Source organism: Cryptomeria japonica, chromosome 11, assembly GCF_030272615.1.
Source record: "Cryptomeria japonica chromosome 11, Sugi_1.0, whole genome shotgun sequence".
Taxonomy (NCBI): domain Eukaryota; kingdom Viridiplantae; phylum Streptophyta; class Pinopsida; order Cupressales; family Cupressaceae; genus Cryptomeria; species Cryptomeria japonica.
In genome coordinates, this window is record NC_081415.1 from 288,472,734 (window position 1) to 288,489,675 (window position 16,942).

General features: G+C 34.8%; 1 protein-coding gene across 1 annotated transcript; it reads left to right on the plus strand.

Annotated features, from left to right (window-relative positions):
* The first annotated feature begins 7,493 nt into the window (after nt 1–7,493).
* LOC131060444 (probable inactive purple acid phosphatase 27) lies at nt 7,494–12,387 on the plus strand. Its single transcript, XM_057993711.2, has 13 exons — nt 7,494–8,379; nt 8,509–8,596; nt 8,796–9,062; nt 9,180–9,288; nt 9,404–9,521; nt 9,611–9,743; nt 10,341–10,519; nt 10,627–10,813; nt 10,929–10,996; nt 11,224–11,326; nt 11,400–11,588; nt 11,662–11,742; nt 11,927–12,387. Exons 1-13 carry the CDS (start codon nt 8,051–8,053, stop codon nt 11,993–11,995), a joined length of 1,920 nt encoding a protein of 639 aa, XP_057849694.2. The 5' UTR covers nt 7,494–8,050; the 3' UTR covers nt 11,996–12,387.
* Nucleotides 12,388–16,942: the final 4,555 nt, after the last annotated feature.

The following is a 16,942-nucleotide window of genomic DNA, read 5'->3' on the forward strand; positions in this document are numbered from 1 at the left end:
AATCAAAGAAACTAAGTCTATTGGTATTCTTTACCGGTTTAGCTGATTCAAGCTTTTGCTCTAGCTTGACAGTGCTCTTATTGAATTTGGCAAGTATTTCCTTTGACTCAGTAAGTTCTTTGGAAATAGTAGCATTGGATTCCTTCAAGGTTGCATTCTCAGAAGTAGCCATGTTTAGTTCACCTTGTACTTCTTCTTTTTCCATTTTTCTTTCATGAAGGTGAGTGGTAAGTGCATTGATCTCTTGCTTCAGCTTGGAGATTTTGTGATCTTTGTCTTTTACCAGATCTTCATCTTTCCTCCGGTTCTCAAGCTCTTGGCACATTCGAATAGTCAGTCCTTCCAACTCTTTTCTTAGGTTGGAATTGGATTCATTTAGCTTTTCTACTTCTTGAATTAGGGCTTCCATGTCCGCTTCATCAGACGAACTATTTTCAGATAGCTCGATTAGTTTTTCAACATGCTCTCTTCTTTTTGCCTGAAAAGCCTTATATTTGATCATAAGTTCATCATAGGCTTGCTCAGACTGAGTGAGCCGATGAGTAAGTTCCCTCACAGTGTATTCTCCCATATCTCTTTCCAAGTGGTTAGACTTATAGAAAGGTTGGCTCTGATACCAATTGATGAATACTAAGAGGGGGGATGAATTAGTATACAGAAAAATACTGAACTTAAACACTTTAATAGTCTAGCATTAAACCAGTAAAGCAGTTTAACAAACAAACTGGTTGACACACTTGCAAACCAAATAGAAAATAAGGCATTCACCCATAGGAGCAGTAACACCATAACACAAGATATTTGACGTGGAAACCCAAATGGGAAAAAACCACGGTGAGATGAAACTCACAAGTAACCATCTGCAGAATAGAAACTAGACCGGTTAAGGTCATACAATGTTCTTTACCAGAACAGATCTTGTTAGGAATCTCAATCTCTGTTAAGAGATAAGTCCGATTAAAGACTACTTTGCTAGAGCATTTTAGATCCACAGATGTGAACCACCTTGTTAGAGGATTTACAAAGGCTTTTCTGGGCCTACCCGGTTAAGGGTTTCTAACTTGTCAAAGATGTGAGTAATCAACAAGTGAGTGATCTGGCAAATTGCACAGATTGCTTGGTTAGATCCTTGATAGCTCATTCTTAATGCATTCCAACATTACTTCAATCTTCAACACATTCACACTTTGCCTTCTCTCATAGACCTAAACTTCTCTTCTCTGATCACACTTACAAAAACTCATCAACCACTTTCAAAAACCCTTACTTCCACCTAAAACCCTAGACATGATGTCCTTATAAAGGAATCTGATTTCATGTTGGTCCAATAGGTTTACAATACAATTTTCTAGGTTTAGTGCATCTAGACATATTTGGTAACACGACACAAAAAGCACCGCTAGAGTGTCAGCACCGCAAAACAATCGGTGAATGGTAACTCATCACAAAATGTCGGTTGGTAACTCATCACAGAGTATTACTGATTCATATAAAATATCGGTTTACGCAAAATACCGGTTGCCGATTTGTCGAAAATGAAGACTAGGAAATATGTGTTCTGCCGCTTTGATCCTTGTGCCGCTTGAGATCCTCGAACCTCTTGGGGTCTTCATACTGTTTGAGATCAGTAAACACTTTTTGCAAAACACCAAGAGTCTAAAGACTAACACATGATACCGGTTTGGAACAATTACCGGTTGAATATAATTCATACATTCAAAAAGTGATCTCATAGCAAGTGTGTGACCATCAATGACAATTACAACATAATCATCAAAAATGCCAATAGCGGTATTATCCCTTCCTAGTTTGAACTAATGTGCATTTGGATGTGCATTGGTATAGTAAATTTCATGATCATTCTTCTCTAGACTAATTCCTGGGGGCTTCCTCTTAGGGGGAGCAGAGTAAGTTTCATAGGGGAGATGTGTCTGTCTTTGTCCTTGATGTCAAAGGGGGAGAGATGTAGATAAATGATGATGCAGAAAGAGTTGCAGAGATACAAAAAGAGAGTTTTTGTTTGTTGTTGATGGATGTTTCCGTCAATGACAAAGGGGGAGATTGTTGAAAATGTGATGTTGATGGTGCTAATATGGTTGTCATTGATGTCAACATATTGTACTAGTATTGGTTTTTTGAGTTGGTGATTCGAAATATATTTCCTGAACTGATTGGTGCTCCTGAAGTTATGCTCTAGATGATGTTCAATGCTGACTAGTAATTGATAGTGTTGTTTGTGATCCATATTTCTCTGTTTCCTTGATATGGTGTTGATTTTCTTGGATTCATGTTTATATCTTGGTTCCATTCTTGTTAAATTGCTAAGTTAAGAAGTGTTATTTTGGGTCTGGTTCGATCCAGAATTGGAGATTGTGCAACAACATTTGTGTAGCATATGAGTCTTGTTTTGGCAACAATATTTGTGATGGATGTGTAACATGTTGATTTGACTGATGAAGTATGTTGTGGTGTGGCCCACTTCTCATTTCCTTCCCACCATGGGAATGTTCATTGTAGACCTATTTCAATTTATGTTTGGCTAACTCAGAAGGTTATGTAGTCAGGAGGACAATATAAGTAAAGGATGATCAGAATGAATGAGGTATGGAAGATATGTGAGATTTAAAAGCTAAATTTGACTGATGATTGATGTGAGAATTTGTGTGAAGGTGTGTAGTGTGTTGTTAGGCACCAGAGGCTATTTCGACATTGTTGTTTGTGGTAGTTGCATCACAATGGTCGATTTCTTTTCTTTCTTTCTCTTTCGGTAGTGAGCTTTTTTGGATAGTGAGCCAACCTATAGTGAGAATTCTGGTAGTAAGCCACCTTTGTAAAAAGCACCTTAACTAGTGTCACCCTAACATGTGTTATATATTGAGAACTAACATTCTCCGTGGTTTTTACCTTCTTCGGTTTCCCACATCATATCTAGTGTTTATTGTGTATGATTTCTTTATGTATGTGTGTGCTTTCATGTTTACATCTATTCATGTTAAATAATTTATAAGTTGGTTATTCCAGATTTGTGAAAGAATTAAAAATTTTAATTGGCAAATGGTTCACCCCTCTCTCAGTTGTCCGAACATTCAAAATTACTTTCATGTTGTTTGATTGTTTACTTAAACATATATGAATCATGGTAGTTGAAATGCAAATCAATTGAGATAAAATGCAGAGATGAAAAGTGCACCATTCACACTTGCATACACTCATTTTAGAATTACCTAGACTCATTGTCTTTGGTGCAATAGTCTAGTACTCAATTGGAATTTTTTTGTGCAATAATTCAAATTCTTGACATAAACCTAATATGAATCTAAGTTCACTTGTACTAGTGAAACTTGATCTCATCCTTTATAATTGTGTTTTTTACTTTTTATCTTATCTTGAACCTTGTTAAACACTATTGAATATGTACAAAGGCTTTGATCCTCAACAAGCCAGAATAATGTATTTATTCTTCTTAATATCAGGCTTTGGTGGTTCTTTGAAGGACCTCTCAATCCTAGGTACATTAAGTGAACATGTTTTACCCCACTTTGCATAAATGTACATGTTATTAAGGGGGTGATTTTATAACTAATTATTTTATACACATGTTTATGTTGTTAAACGGCCTTGGGTCATAAAAGGTCTTAAGTTGTGCATTTAGGGTTAAGTATATAAATGAAGCAAAGAAAAGATACAAGAGAGCCTAATCAATGAAAAATATTAAAAAGAACTATCAATTCTCATTTAAAGATTTGATCACGTGAGTTTGAGTCTCAGCGTGCATCAAAAGTGATTTATTATGCCAAGAGGCATCTACAATGACATCAAAATGTCTGTAAACAAAAATTCAATTTTGAAACAATTTGACATGCAAATGATGGGTAAATGAAAGAAATATGTCATCTTTTGGTTTTTGTGGAGGTGTTATTTTATTACTCCAAATAAAATAGAACCCTCGCCACTTGTCTCCAACTATATAAAAGTGTTACATTCAAATGATAGTGGAAGAGTGCCATAATATTTAAAAAGAAACAATCAATAAAATCAAGCAGCGTTGAGAGTGTAGACACTTAAAGATAATTATTTTTAATTCCTCATATAATTAATTAATTAATTATGTTAATTCAAATTTTCCTCAATATTAATTAAATATAATTAATATTGTCACTATAGTATGTGACTGATTTATTTAATAAATCAATCCCTTTCTTTATTCTTCTAAAAAATTAAATCCTCACAAATCTTCCTCTTGGCTAATTAATTTCAATTAATTAGTTAACCTACATGATTCCTACAAATCATTTTCTTAATTCATCATTAACCTAATAAAGTCTTCTAAAAACTCACTTAACCTTATTCTTCTAATTTTTAATTCCCTCCACTCATTCTCTCTCCTAGTCAAATCCTCCTACAAATCCTAATCCCACCTAACATTTCCTCTAATCCCCCTCCTAATGAATTGCTAATGGCTAATCATCATGATTAGCCACAAAGTCAACTCCTTGTCCCTTCCATCCAACCACTAGCTTTTAATGCTATTTTCCTAAGTGAATGTGAGATTTTCAAAATCTCACAATCCTCTAGGCATCTCCTCTCCCAAAGAATTTTTAATTCCTTCTTATTCCTCCAATCCTCATGATTATCTGTTTTTGAAGAATTTTAAATTCCTCCTCCCCATTCTTCAAGGAATGTCACATCCCTTGCTCTTCTCAAGGCACATTGGGAAGTCTTCCCAATGCACCTTGCTCTTCTCAAGCTACCTTGGGAAGTCTTCCCAATGTACCTTGAGGAGTGTGGAGACAAGAAATGTCTTTAAGGCATATCTCTTGGTCTCCACACCCTCTCTTGGGCCTTGTGGGAGCTCACAAGCAATCCTAGCCCTTCATTTTGAATCCATCCTAGCCATCCATTTTTCCTCTCCTCTTCCTATAAATTGAAGATTCCATCCCTTCATTCTTCATCTCCAAGTTCAGTAATCTTATGCTGCTCTTTTGAGCCTAAGAAATCATCTTAGCAACCTTATCATGTCCAAATCACATCTCATCCACACTTAGCCATTTTATCCATATCATCCTCCTAAAATCCATTTTCATATTTGTGCATGACATTGGAGAGCCATCCACATCAAACAAGCAAGAGGAGCACATCAAGTGGAGCATCATCCAAGAGCGTCTTCACTTCATCAAGCTCCATCCGAAGGAGAAGGTATTGGTTTGTGAGGTATATGCATTTGTCCTTGTTTTGAGCATTTCAAATTATGTCTTTTGATTCCATGTGATTATATGTTTGATTTGCATATTTGCTATCTAATCCACCTCACTAATCTTTCCCCCTCTTCAGAGAGGTTATTGGAGGAGTGGGCTTGGCATTGTGAGTATATGATGATCCTAAATTCCAGGTTCATGTTGTCATCTTAGATAATGCCAATACATACTTAAGCAACTTGTAGCGTCCTAAAATTGCGACACTTGCAATTTCGACTGCATTTGGGTCTTCACAATGGTGGCGCAACGTTGAACCTGAATGGAGACCCCGAAACCTGCTTGTGACACCAAAAACTGCATTTTTCTGCACCTTGGCATGATCCCTCCTTGCACCCTGCTGTCCTGGGAGGTGGGACCATGGCGCCCAGCACCCTGGTCCTTCAGGACTAGGGCGCCCAGCGTCCTGGTCCCCCAGGACCATGGCGCCCAGCGCCCTGGTCCCTGGCCCTATTTTGGGCCCGGTCTCTTTTGGGCATCGGGTCTTTAAGTTTGCAATTAGGGAAATAATGTTTCCTGGTCGGCCTAAGGTCGGAAAAATCAGTCTATCAACCCTAATTGACAAGTATATAAACTACTTTTCCTCTCCTAGAAAGGAGGAGGAAGGAAATAAGCAAGGGCAAGACGCGGAAGCGATATTCAAATATTCAAACATTCAAGCATTCAAGCATTCCTTCAAGCAATTGAGCATTCTAAGTCTCCATTCAAGGCTAGGTGTTGCATTCAAGACAAGGATTCAACCATTGAAGAGGAGATCACATACAACATACAACATACTACATACATTACACCTTCGCATGTAAGAATACAAACATTCTTACAACAAGGTATCAGTACTTGTTTACATTACAAACATTTACATTTACAGCATTCTCATTTCTTGGTTAATTCCAAAACCGGGGTTTGACCTAAAGGCAAACCCCTAATCCCTAACCCCCCAATCATCCTCTCTTTTCTGTGTGTAGGTTGCAGGTACGCGGCTGTAATTGAAGATCTGGAATCCTTGTGCAGAGACGAACAGATCCCCCTTCGTTTCGCGGATTTTTCGGAGAACCGTGTGCACGCCGGGCGCCATCGTCCCGTCAACTTTCGCTCAAATTTGCAGAACAGCACCGTCTCGACATTTTACTACTAATTCCAGGTCTGCAGCTTCATCTCGTATTCCTATCTCTGTTTATAAGCGAATCTTTCTTGCTTCTACATACATTCCTAGTTCAATCATTCTATCTACATTTCTTTACAAAAGAGGGTATCCTTGATGTCTTAACCCTTGAAACTCATTTAGAATCCAATCCTGCATTGTGTGGGATTGGATCTTGTGGGTTTCAACCCCTCTTTTGAATGTAAAGTCCCTCCTAAGTGAAAACCATCAACCCTAGTGACCTCCCTTCTCTCTCCTTGGAGTTGGGGAGGGGAGAACAACTAGGGTTCGATTTTTCCGCTTTACACAACTCTATTATTATCCATATTTTTGAAACTCTTGTGTATTACTAATATTGTTGTAATCGTCAGATTCCCTTCTATTATAAGATATCTCTCGGCATAATTTACCTATATTTTTTAAATATAGATATACTAATCTTATGACAACAACATCCATTTCAATTCCTTATTATTTATTGAATTAATCCTAGGGGCTTAATTGCCATCAGGACAGTTTCATATTTCCCTTTGCACACAAAAGACCCCAAAACTACTTCTAAACACTATGCCATTTTCTCAACATAGAGATCACTAAGATAAACATTCTTTAAAGATACTAAAGTTCAAATTCAATAGCAAATAGAATTGCACCATCTAATATAATATCACGTCGAAATTAGATCATGACAGAATTTTATCCTAAAATTTATAAATCTTTATATTTGTTCCATATCTCTAAAATTTCAAAAAAACTTTTTTATATCAAATTTTTATCACAAAAACTCAACAACCAAAATTAAAATCAAAATAGCATAATATTCCAAATAAACCTTAATCCATCTCAATTACCAAAATTTTTATCTATCTAAAATCTAGCTTATTACTTATCAATATTCAATTTTAAATTTATGTAAGGTTTGCTTATTTTCCTAGAACAATCAGATGCCACCCATATTCCTAGCATATTCTCTAATATGCCTTGAATCTCTTAAATTTTCTGAAAAAGCAAACATTATCTTAGAAGTCAGCTATGCTCTTGGCTCTCGACAAAGCCAGTTGGAACTCGTAACATTGTAACGTTCACGGAACGCTATCTTCAGAGTAGTGGTCCTTAATTCACAGCAAACGTATAGCTCACCATTGTCCAATCACTGTAAAATCGGCAGAGGATCGAGTGACTCCTTGAAAACAACCAAAACCCGTCTTATAAAAAACAACAATGCATTTCATTATACATGATGAGGCGTCTGTAACATGTGTAACATGTGGTTCGAGTTGTTCTTAACCCCACTTCTCAATCCATAGAGAGTAAAATACCAATAAAGATATGATCTTTCTTTGGTTGGCACTGCAATTTTTAGTTATCTGGAATGATGAGATAAGTTAAGTGTTTCGGTGAAGACAAGAAAATTATTAATACAAAACTGTATATGGGCATGCTTCCCTAACTATGAAGAATGTTGGAATATCATGCAAGAGTTCCATGCAAGTTAACACGAAAACCATCCTTGTACGTTCGTTTTGGAATAAGCTAGTTGCTTAGAGCTTACATGTTCTGACATATAACTGCATCATAAAACATTCTTGGTTTCTGGGAAATTTGGTTTCTAGCCTTTTCCAACTGCCCTGCAAATTCGCAACAAATTCCTGCAAACATGTGGGCATTCAGAGTTGACAGAATGTTCTGTGGAATGTTATATATCATTCTCCTATTTTGTCTCAATTCTCTTGCACTCTGCAATGGATCCACATTCTTCAATACCCAGATCTCCAATCAGAATCAAGATGCTCTGTGTGGAACGGGGTTCAGATGCATTAACAGAAGGATTTTAAGGCAGTGTTCAGACCGGACTTCATATGTAAAAATTAATTTGAGTACAAGTGGACCCCTTGAAGATGAACAGTTCGTGAATGTGACTATCGAGGGGATGTTGAATCCCAAGGATGATGATTGGGTTGCCATGATTTCACCTTCAAGTGGCAAGTATGGATTTTCAATGACATGAATTCAATGCTGTAAATGAGATTTATATATGTCTTGTTCTGTGTGATTTTGTTGTCCACAAGGAAGAAACTCAGGCTAAAATGTAATGTTGTAACTAATGTTGAATAGCATCACCGATTGTCTTTTGAATGGCTTCCTCTATATCGAAACTGGAGATCTGCAATCACATCCTCTATTATGTCACTACCCTGTGAAGGTAAATCCTATAACTCTTCTATGGTAGGAGAAAAAAGTTTAAATTTTTTGTTCTCTTTGCTATTTCAGGTCTTCTTATAGCAAAGATGTGGCTCTGCTTAATGTAAAAGCAATTGAGACAAAAATTAAATCGAACTTCCATGCCTGTTGTTTAATAGAATAAAGAAATGATTTTTACTGGATAAAATGGATGATGGCAGTCCCAGTTCATGAAAAATGATCCTTCCTACAAATCATGCAAGAAAAGCAGATGTGAAAAAAAGAAGGGCGGGCGTTGTGTAGTGAAGACATGCAGTGGCTCTGTAACATTTCACATTGTGAATATACGCACAGACATAGAGTTTGTTCTTTTTGGAGGTGGTTATGATAATCCCTGCATCCTTCACAGGTCTCAGCCTCTCAAGTTCTCCAATCCAAATATGCCTCTTTATGCACATCTCTCAAGTATAGACTCCACAGGCTCCTCTGTAAGCAAATGATGGTTTTCATTTTCATAGTTTTATACATGTTTTTATCAATTATGGTTTTCATCTTCACAGTTTATGTATCTGTCTCTTACTGGTATTTCATTTTGGAGATTACAGATGAAAGTAACATGGATCAGCGGAAGCAATAGGACCCAGTTTGTAGAATATGGACCTGGAATTCTTTCCAGGTCCAATGTTACTACTTTCACTCAAGCTGATATGTGTGGTAAATACAATGACCCTTAAATACATGCTCTGTTCATCCTGAATTTGAAAAAGAAATTCATTGCTTATGATGACTTCTAGATTATAAAAGTTGTGTTTGACCATTGTTTTACTAGGTAGCCTGCTCGTTCCAAGCCCAGCTAAAGACTTTGGATGGCATGATCCAGGATATATCCATACAGCCCTAATGAATGGACTTCTTCCGTCATCCAACTACGTTTACAAATATGGAAGGTGCAGCATTTTTCACTGTTTTGTTTCTAAATTCTATTTGAAGATTAAGTATTTCTTGACTTGCAAGTCTGAAATCCTCCTGTAATCAGCGATGATGTGGGGTGGAGTAATAGTGTAGAATTGTCTACCCCTCCTGCAGCAGGTGCAAGCGATCTTAGATTTCTTGCCTTTGGGGACATGGGCAAGGCTCCCCGTGATGCATCTGATGAGCATTACATTCAGGTATACATAAACATTTATATTCGAGTTGAAATGGAGGATTTTATATTATTTATGAGTTTGTTTCTGAGGGGTATCTATTCTATCAAAATCATCTAAAATATATTCTCGACTTCATCTTTTATATTATGTTTCTAGATATTTTGAATCTAGGTGGATGACATAACCAAGAAACATACCATCAAACTCATTGAATTGTTGAAACAATTGAACTACAATACTTTGAAGTTGATTAATGACCTTTAATATAAAAAGATACTCTGAAAATCTAAATATAAGTTTGGCTTGCAAGCATTGAAATCACTAATGCTTAACCTTGTTAATTTGCTTAAAAAAAAAAAAACTGTAAGTCAATACTTGTCTTAATCTTTTTAAAGAAGAAGATGCTCTCACTGATTAAGAATCAATTGATGCTGTCACTAGAAATGCTCATGGACAATACAGATAATAAAGATTCTCCTTTTAATTTTGCAAAACAAATTAATTTTTTTTTAACTTATACTCCATTTTTTATTTTATAACTTTACTATCCTTTATTCATTAAAAATAAATAAGATTCATAAATAAGAAATGCTTGTGTGACACTGAAGTTATTGGCAGCCAGGATCACTAGGAGTTATAAAGGCCATGACAGAAGAAGAAGATGTGGATTCTGTGTTCCATATTGGAGATATCAGCTATGCAACGGGGTTTCTTGTAGAATGGGACTTCTTCCTCCATATGATCTCTCCACTTGCTTCCCGGGTATCTTACATGACTGCCATTGGAAATCATGAAAGGTTATTAATGTTTACTTAATTTGGATTTGATTTGAAGTATTGTGCATAGCTTGAAACGAAATATGCTTAATGAAAGAAAGAACTGTATTCATTATTGTGGATTACAGAGATTTTCCGGGCAGTAACTCGGTATACGAATTGACAGACTCTGGAGGAGAATGTGGAGTTTCTTACGAGAAATACTTTCCCATGCCAACATTCGCTGAGGACAAGCCATGGTATTCAATCAGTCAAGGACCAGTTCATTTCACAGTGATCTCTACCGAGCATAACTGGACTGTGGGTAGTGAACAGGTACTGAATTTGTAACCTATACTTACAAAACAACTCAATTTCCGATGTTTAACAAATCTAAATGTGTAGAAGTTATGGTAAACTTACAATGAAAGTAATCTTCATTGGATTACAGTATGAATGGATAAGGCATGATTTGGCTTCCGTGGACCGCAAGCAAACTCCGTGGCTTATTTTCACAGGGTAAGATAGATTGTGGTTTAAACAATACTGTAAATCGTTTAAATCATATTGATAAATGAATTTTATTTAAAAAAAGAAAGTGATTTATAAACCATCTAAACAAATCGAAAGCTTAAAATATAATGTTTAAACTCGACCATAAGATAACAATCGCTCCTTTATCTTATTCAAGAAAAATTCAATCAATGATTACATTTTAACAAAAAGGTTAACCTTGAAAACAACAGCCATCGACCCATGTATTCAAGTATAGATGATGGATTGCTATCGATACCTAGCGTAGACGACAAATTCGTTTCAGCTATTGAACCACTTCTTCTCAAATACCAGGTTAGAAAGACATTGCTCTCCAGCTATCCTTAAAAGTTGAAACTTTTCTTGAGCTAACAAGTAGTTTTGACAGGTAGATTTGGTGCTGTGGGGTCATGTTCACAACTATGAGCGTACATGCGCTGTATTTCAGAATACCTGCAAATCTCTTCCTGAGAAGGACGTGAAAGGCATAGATACCTACTCTGCCATCAATTACAGTGCACCCATTCATGTGGTTATTGGGATGGCAGGATTTTCTCTGGATAAGTTTCGATCCAACGTGAGTAATTTTTTAATGCAGGATCGCAGTCAGTTTGAAAAGATATATAAAATTTATCAATTGTTGAATGCAGGCTGATAGCTGGAGTTTGGTACGCTTCTCTGAGTTTGGGTATTCTCGTGTGCATGCAACCACGCACCAATTGTTGTGTCAGGTGATGGAACTTTTCTTATTTTTTTCCCTGCACTTTTCTCAATTACAATGAATATCTTGTGGAATACGCAACTTTTACAAGAACCCACATTTGGTATGTCTGATCTCCGATTTCAGTAACAAAGCTATTCGCCATACTATCCTTATTTTGCTTATAATCATTTTTTTCATTTTGGGTTTTGCAGTTTGTAAATTCTGAGACGAGAGAAGCGAGGGACACATTCAAAATTATTAAGTATTCATCTGCCATGTAGACACTTCTCCTAAATGATTCAGTGTATTTCTGCCTCGCTCTTTATTTTTCTCCTTAAAAGGAATTCAAGAAACATGGTCTTCGTTACAACCCAAAAATTATTGGACGACATTCTTTTAACAAAACCAGATCGATGAACTGCGAGAACAATTCTTTGTTTGGTTCAACACTTCTGACGTAGGAAAGGGTGAATGAAAGGCCATAGATTGTTTGACTGTTGGAAGAGTCGCAGTGATATTTAAAATTTATAAAATTTATTGATTAAATAATGTTAGAAATTTGTAAGCAATGAAAAGTTAGATTTTGGGTTTATTAGATGTAATTAGACAATGGTATTGATTCAAACATATTTCATCTAGTAAATTCCAATTTAAGAGCCAAGGAAAATGTGATTTTTTCATTTTAGTAAATTGTTAAAAAGTGCTTGTAAACATTATCAATCTTTATATGCTAAGTAATTTGGTTTTGAATGAAAATGGATGAATTTGGGTATTGTCTATTATTTAAAATTCTTAAATTATAATGTAGGTGTAGGTGTGTGTGTGTTTTTAATATTTTGTTTTTGTAATTATGAAAATTCTAAAATTTCATGCAACAATACAATCATTAACTACTATTATTAGTCCCCATCAAAATTTAATATACTCCCATCAAGACATTATATTTTATAAACTATGAATAGAGGGGTATAGGGATCATTAAGGTTTGTTTGCTCTTTATTTATATATGGTAGTTAAGGATATGGAAGTAGAAAAAATTGTATCTAAAATTTGATTTTGTTGTGTCATAAAAATATATTTATTTTGAATAAGGATTCATTTAGAAAGATCTTATGGCAAGTTATTAAGATAATAAATCAATATTTTTATTTTTTAAATTATATAATTTGTATGTTGAATTAAATGTATGTATGCATTTGTATAAATTATCTAAGTTTCAAATTTTTCATGATATAAGAATATATTTATAAATTATAACAATAACATATTTATGGTTTGATTCAACAAATATTTTTGTATTTTTAGAATATTAAAAATCATATAATTTGCATATATTTTTAGATAACTCTTTCATAGAAATCACAACTTACCATTTTATAATATTTAATTTTAATTAAATAACAATCAAAGCAATCCATGATACTTTGTCTCACTAGAAAAATATAGAATCAATATAAATAAATATAGATCAACAATAATAAATTTAAGATTATGGTTCTTTTCTCCGGGAGCTCTTTGAATCAGCTTTATAAATAATAAAATCTATTAAGTGGCACCGCCACCTTGTGTTTAAAAAAAATAAAAAAATTTAAGATTATAAGAATGTTTCCATTATTAATAAAAAAAATATAAACATTTGTCTTTCAACCAAATACTAACTAGACATTATACATGTATGAACAATTATATATTTGTTAGGCATATATATATATATATATATATATATATATATATATATATTACAAATCAAATTTAAAAATATATTGTTAAGTACTTCAGAATATCATGAATGCCATTTAAGAGTTATCTACTAGGTGTCTATAATATCCTAACAAGAGAGAAAATCATGAAGACACTTTTCCTCCAACTCTAAGTTGTGTAGGCTCCTTCATACACTGTTAAAATAGGTGATACCTAACCCTTCATAAACAAGGTCATAGAAGAATACTTCATGCAAGATATTCATTTAATGTAAGTTAAAATCACATTATTCTCATAAAAATAAAACATCATTTGATATTAACTTGCACTCTATCATAAACAAGATCGATATATTTGATGTCATAATACAATTGTAACACCTATCTATCTAATGTATATACAAAACTCACCTAAAATGAAAGTACAATACACAGCCAAGTCGCCTTAATTTGATTAGAACATAAAAAGCCAAAATCACCTTCCCCTATGTCAAGGCCAAGGACCAACCCTAGCTTAGACTTAATTAACCAAAAACAATTGCTAGGCCAATATTGAAATGGTAAGTTATATAATCCAATCCAATGTGCCCATTTGCAAGGTGAAGTCAATGTAGGGTTAAATTTTTTAGTCCATTTCTGAACATAAACTAGATTTTTTCCACACCACCAAGGATATTTGGCTAGTATATCATCCTTTTTCTTTCTCTAAATCAAAGCTCACAATGAAGAATTGTTTCGGCAAGAAATTCACTACTACATCTATTGACCAGTTATCCACCACCCAAGCCCGGTTCTCCTTTCTACCTGTAATTCTTCCTATGGCGTGCCCAATTATTGTTATTTATTCAAAGTCCACTCAAATTTTATTGATGCAAATAAATCTCAAAACCTACAAAATTAGAAAATCACATCCTCTGGAATATGGAGAAATTAATAATCATCTACTGTTCTTGAGTCCTCATAGCCTTTGTTTGTTCCACCTTTGTGCTACTATGCCCTACCATCTATAATAGAGAAATCTTTGTGCACCATTTTTTATTATATATATAATTGTTTTTTTAAAACACAGAAACAAAGATATACATACATCACGTAAATGTTGATAACTGATGCTGCTCTAGCATGCAACTAGATTAGTTTAGTTAATAGTTTTTTGTTTATTCATGCAAATAAGTATGTACTCCAACATGCATTAATCCTTAGGACTATTTTTAGTTTTGTTCATTGCATGAATTTGTTTTTAGTAAATAAAGCATGTTGTGCATGCACTTATTGTATTCTTAATTTAGGGAGTAGTTTGCTTTTTTTAGTTTGAGAGCCTTAGTAGCTTTCCATGCAATGCTAGGAATATATTTAGAATTGCAATTATTATTAATTCTTCTAGACTACAAATTCTTTATATATACAACCTCTATGTAATTTTTAATTAAGCTTCAATAAAAATATTGGTGTGTGCAATTCCAAAAAAATAAGGCACTTTGTTTTTTATTCTGAATTGTGATTTCTTTTTGCAATTTCTTCTTTTTGTTGTTATTGTTTGCTAATTAGTTGGTTTAGAGAGGATAGGTCAGGTTCAAAATTCTACAAGTGGTATCAGAGCAAGTAAAATTGTTTTAGGTTAAAGTTTTATTGTTGGAATTTCGCCAAAGTTAATCATGTCGAATTCTAACAATATGCCCATTCCAGAATTTGATGGGAATGATTATGATTATTGGTGCATTAAGATGCTGACCTTTTTGATTGGAAAAGATTTGTGGGAGATTATTGAATCAAGTTATGAGGAGCCAGCTGATTGGAATGCCCTTACAGCCAATGAAAGAACAACAAGAAAGGAAGCAAGGAAAAAGAATGCTCAAGCTTTGTTTCACATTTAGATAGCTCTTGATAAGAGCTTATTTCCAAGAATATTAGGAGCAACAACAGCCAAAGATGCCTGGAAGACTCTACAAGAAGCTTACCAGGGTAGTGATCAAGTTAAAGTGGTCAAGCTTTAGACATTGAAGCGAGAGTTCAAAAATTTGAAGATGCAAGAAGCTGAAAGTATAAGTGATTATTGTGTCAGAGTCAAAGATGTGGTCAATAAAATGGCTACACTTGGGGAAATTGTAAGCAATGAAGTTTTGATAAAAAAGGTGTTGATATCTTTGACACCTAGATGGAATCATGTAGCAATAATCATAGAAGAAAGCAAAGATTTGACAAAACTACAGTCTGATCAACTGGTTGGATCCCTCATGTCTCATGAAGAAAGATTGAATGATTCTTTTGAAGGTGTAGAGAAAGCATTTTCCTCTAAATTACTAATCACAAAAAATGAAGATGCAAGCAGCAGTAGTGCCAAAATCAATCAAGGCCAAGGTAAAGGGCAAAGCCAAAATTCTTCAAGAGGTAGAGGAATAGGTGGCTCAAGAGGAAGTGGTGGTTTCAGAGGAAGAGGTAGAGGCATATTTGACAAGAGAAATGTTCAATGTTACCATTGTAATAGGTATGGCCACTTTGAAAGAGAATGCAGATTGAAAGAAGGTAAAAGTGCTAACTATGCTCAAGAAAGTAGTGAGAATCCTCCTGATCACTTATTTTTGTCTTATGAAAAGGGTGAAAATACTAGTAAAGATGTTTGGTACCTAGATTTTGGATGCTCTAACCATATGACAGGGAATGAGAAGTTGTTCTTAACAAAGGATGGAAGTTTCAAATCCAAGATCCAGCTTGGTGATGATAAATCATTGGAGGTTGCTGCCAAAGGAGCTATGGAGGTCCAAACAAAAGAAGGTATAAAGAGTATTCATGATATTTATTATACTCCACAATTGAAGCACAATTTGTTAAGTGTTGGGCAGCTATGTGAGAAAAATTATAAAGTAGTCTTTGAGAATAAGACTTGTACTATCTATGATAAGAATAAGGATAATAGGGTGATCACTGTTGTTCCTATGACAAGAAATAGGATGTTCCCCTTGAGGTTTGGTGAACATAACAACAATTTGGCAAATATGGCTTATGAGGATTCAAGTTGGTTATGGCATCTAGGGTATGGGCATTTAAATTTTCATAGTTTGAAGTTTCTAACCTCACATGCATTAGTTTCTGGTTTGCCCAAGGTTGAGGAACACAAGGAGGTTTATGAAGGTTGTGCTAAAGGAAAGCATGCAAGAGAAAAGTTTCCAAAGGGCAATGCATGGAGGGCTCATCACCCACTTTAGCTTGTTCATTCAAATATATGCAGTCCTATGCAGACTAAGAGTTTGGGTAAGTCATCATATTTCATCACTTTTATTGATGATTACTCATGAAATTGTTGGGTATATTTTTTGAAGGCCAAAGATGAAGCCTTGGATACATTCAAGAAGTTTAAAGCCCTTGTGGAAAATGAGAAAGGGTGCAAGATCAAGTGTTTAAGGACTGATCGTGGAGGAGAATTTTGCTCAAAGGATTTCCAAAGTTACTGTGATTTTAATGGCATCAAGAGGCAACTTACTACTGCATACACACCTCAACAGAATGGAGTAGCTGAAAGGAAGAATCGTA

Excerpts from the sequence above, each read along its gene's own strand:
- LOC131060444 (XM_057993711.2), top strand. The coding sequence starts at position 8,051 with ATGTGGGCATTCAGAGTTGACAGAATGTTCTGTGGAATGTTATATATC. Across the intron at positions 11,589-11,661 it reads TGGATAAGTTTCGATCCAAC|GCTGATAGCTGGAGTTTGGT; the intron begins GTGAGTAATTTT and ends TGTTGAATGCAG. Across the intron at positions 11,743-11,926 it reads CGCACCAATTGTTGTGTCAG|TTTGTAAATTCTGAGACGAG; the intron begins GTGATGGAACTT and ends TGGGTTTTGCAG.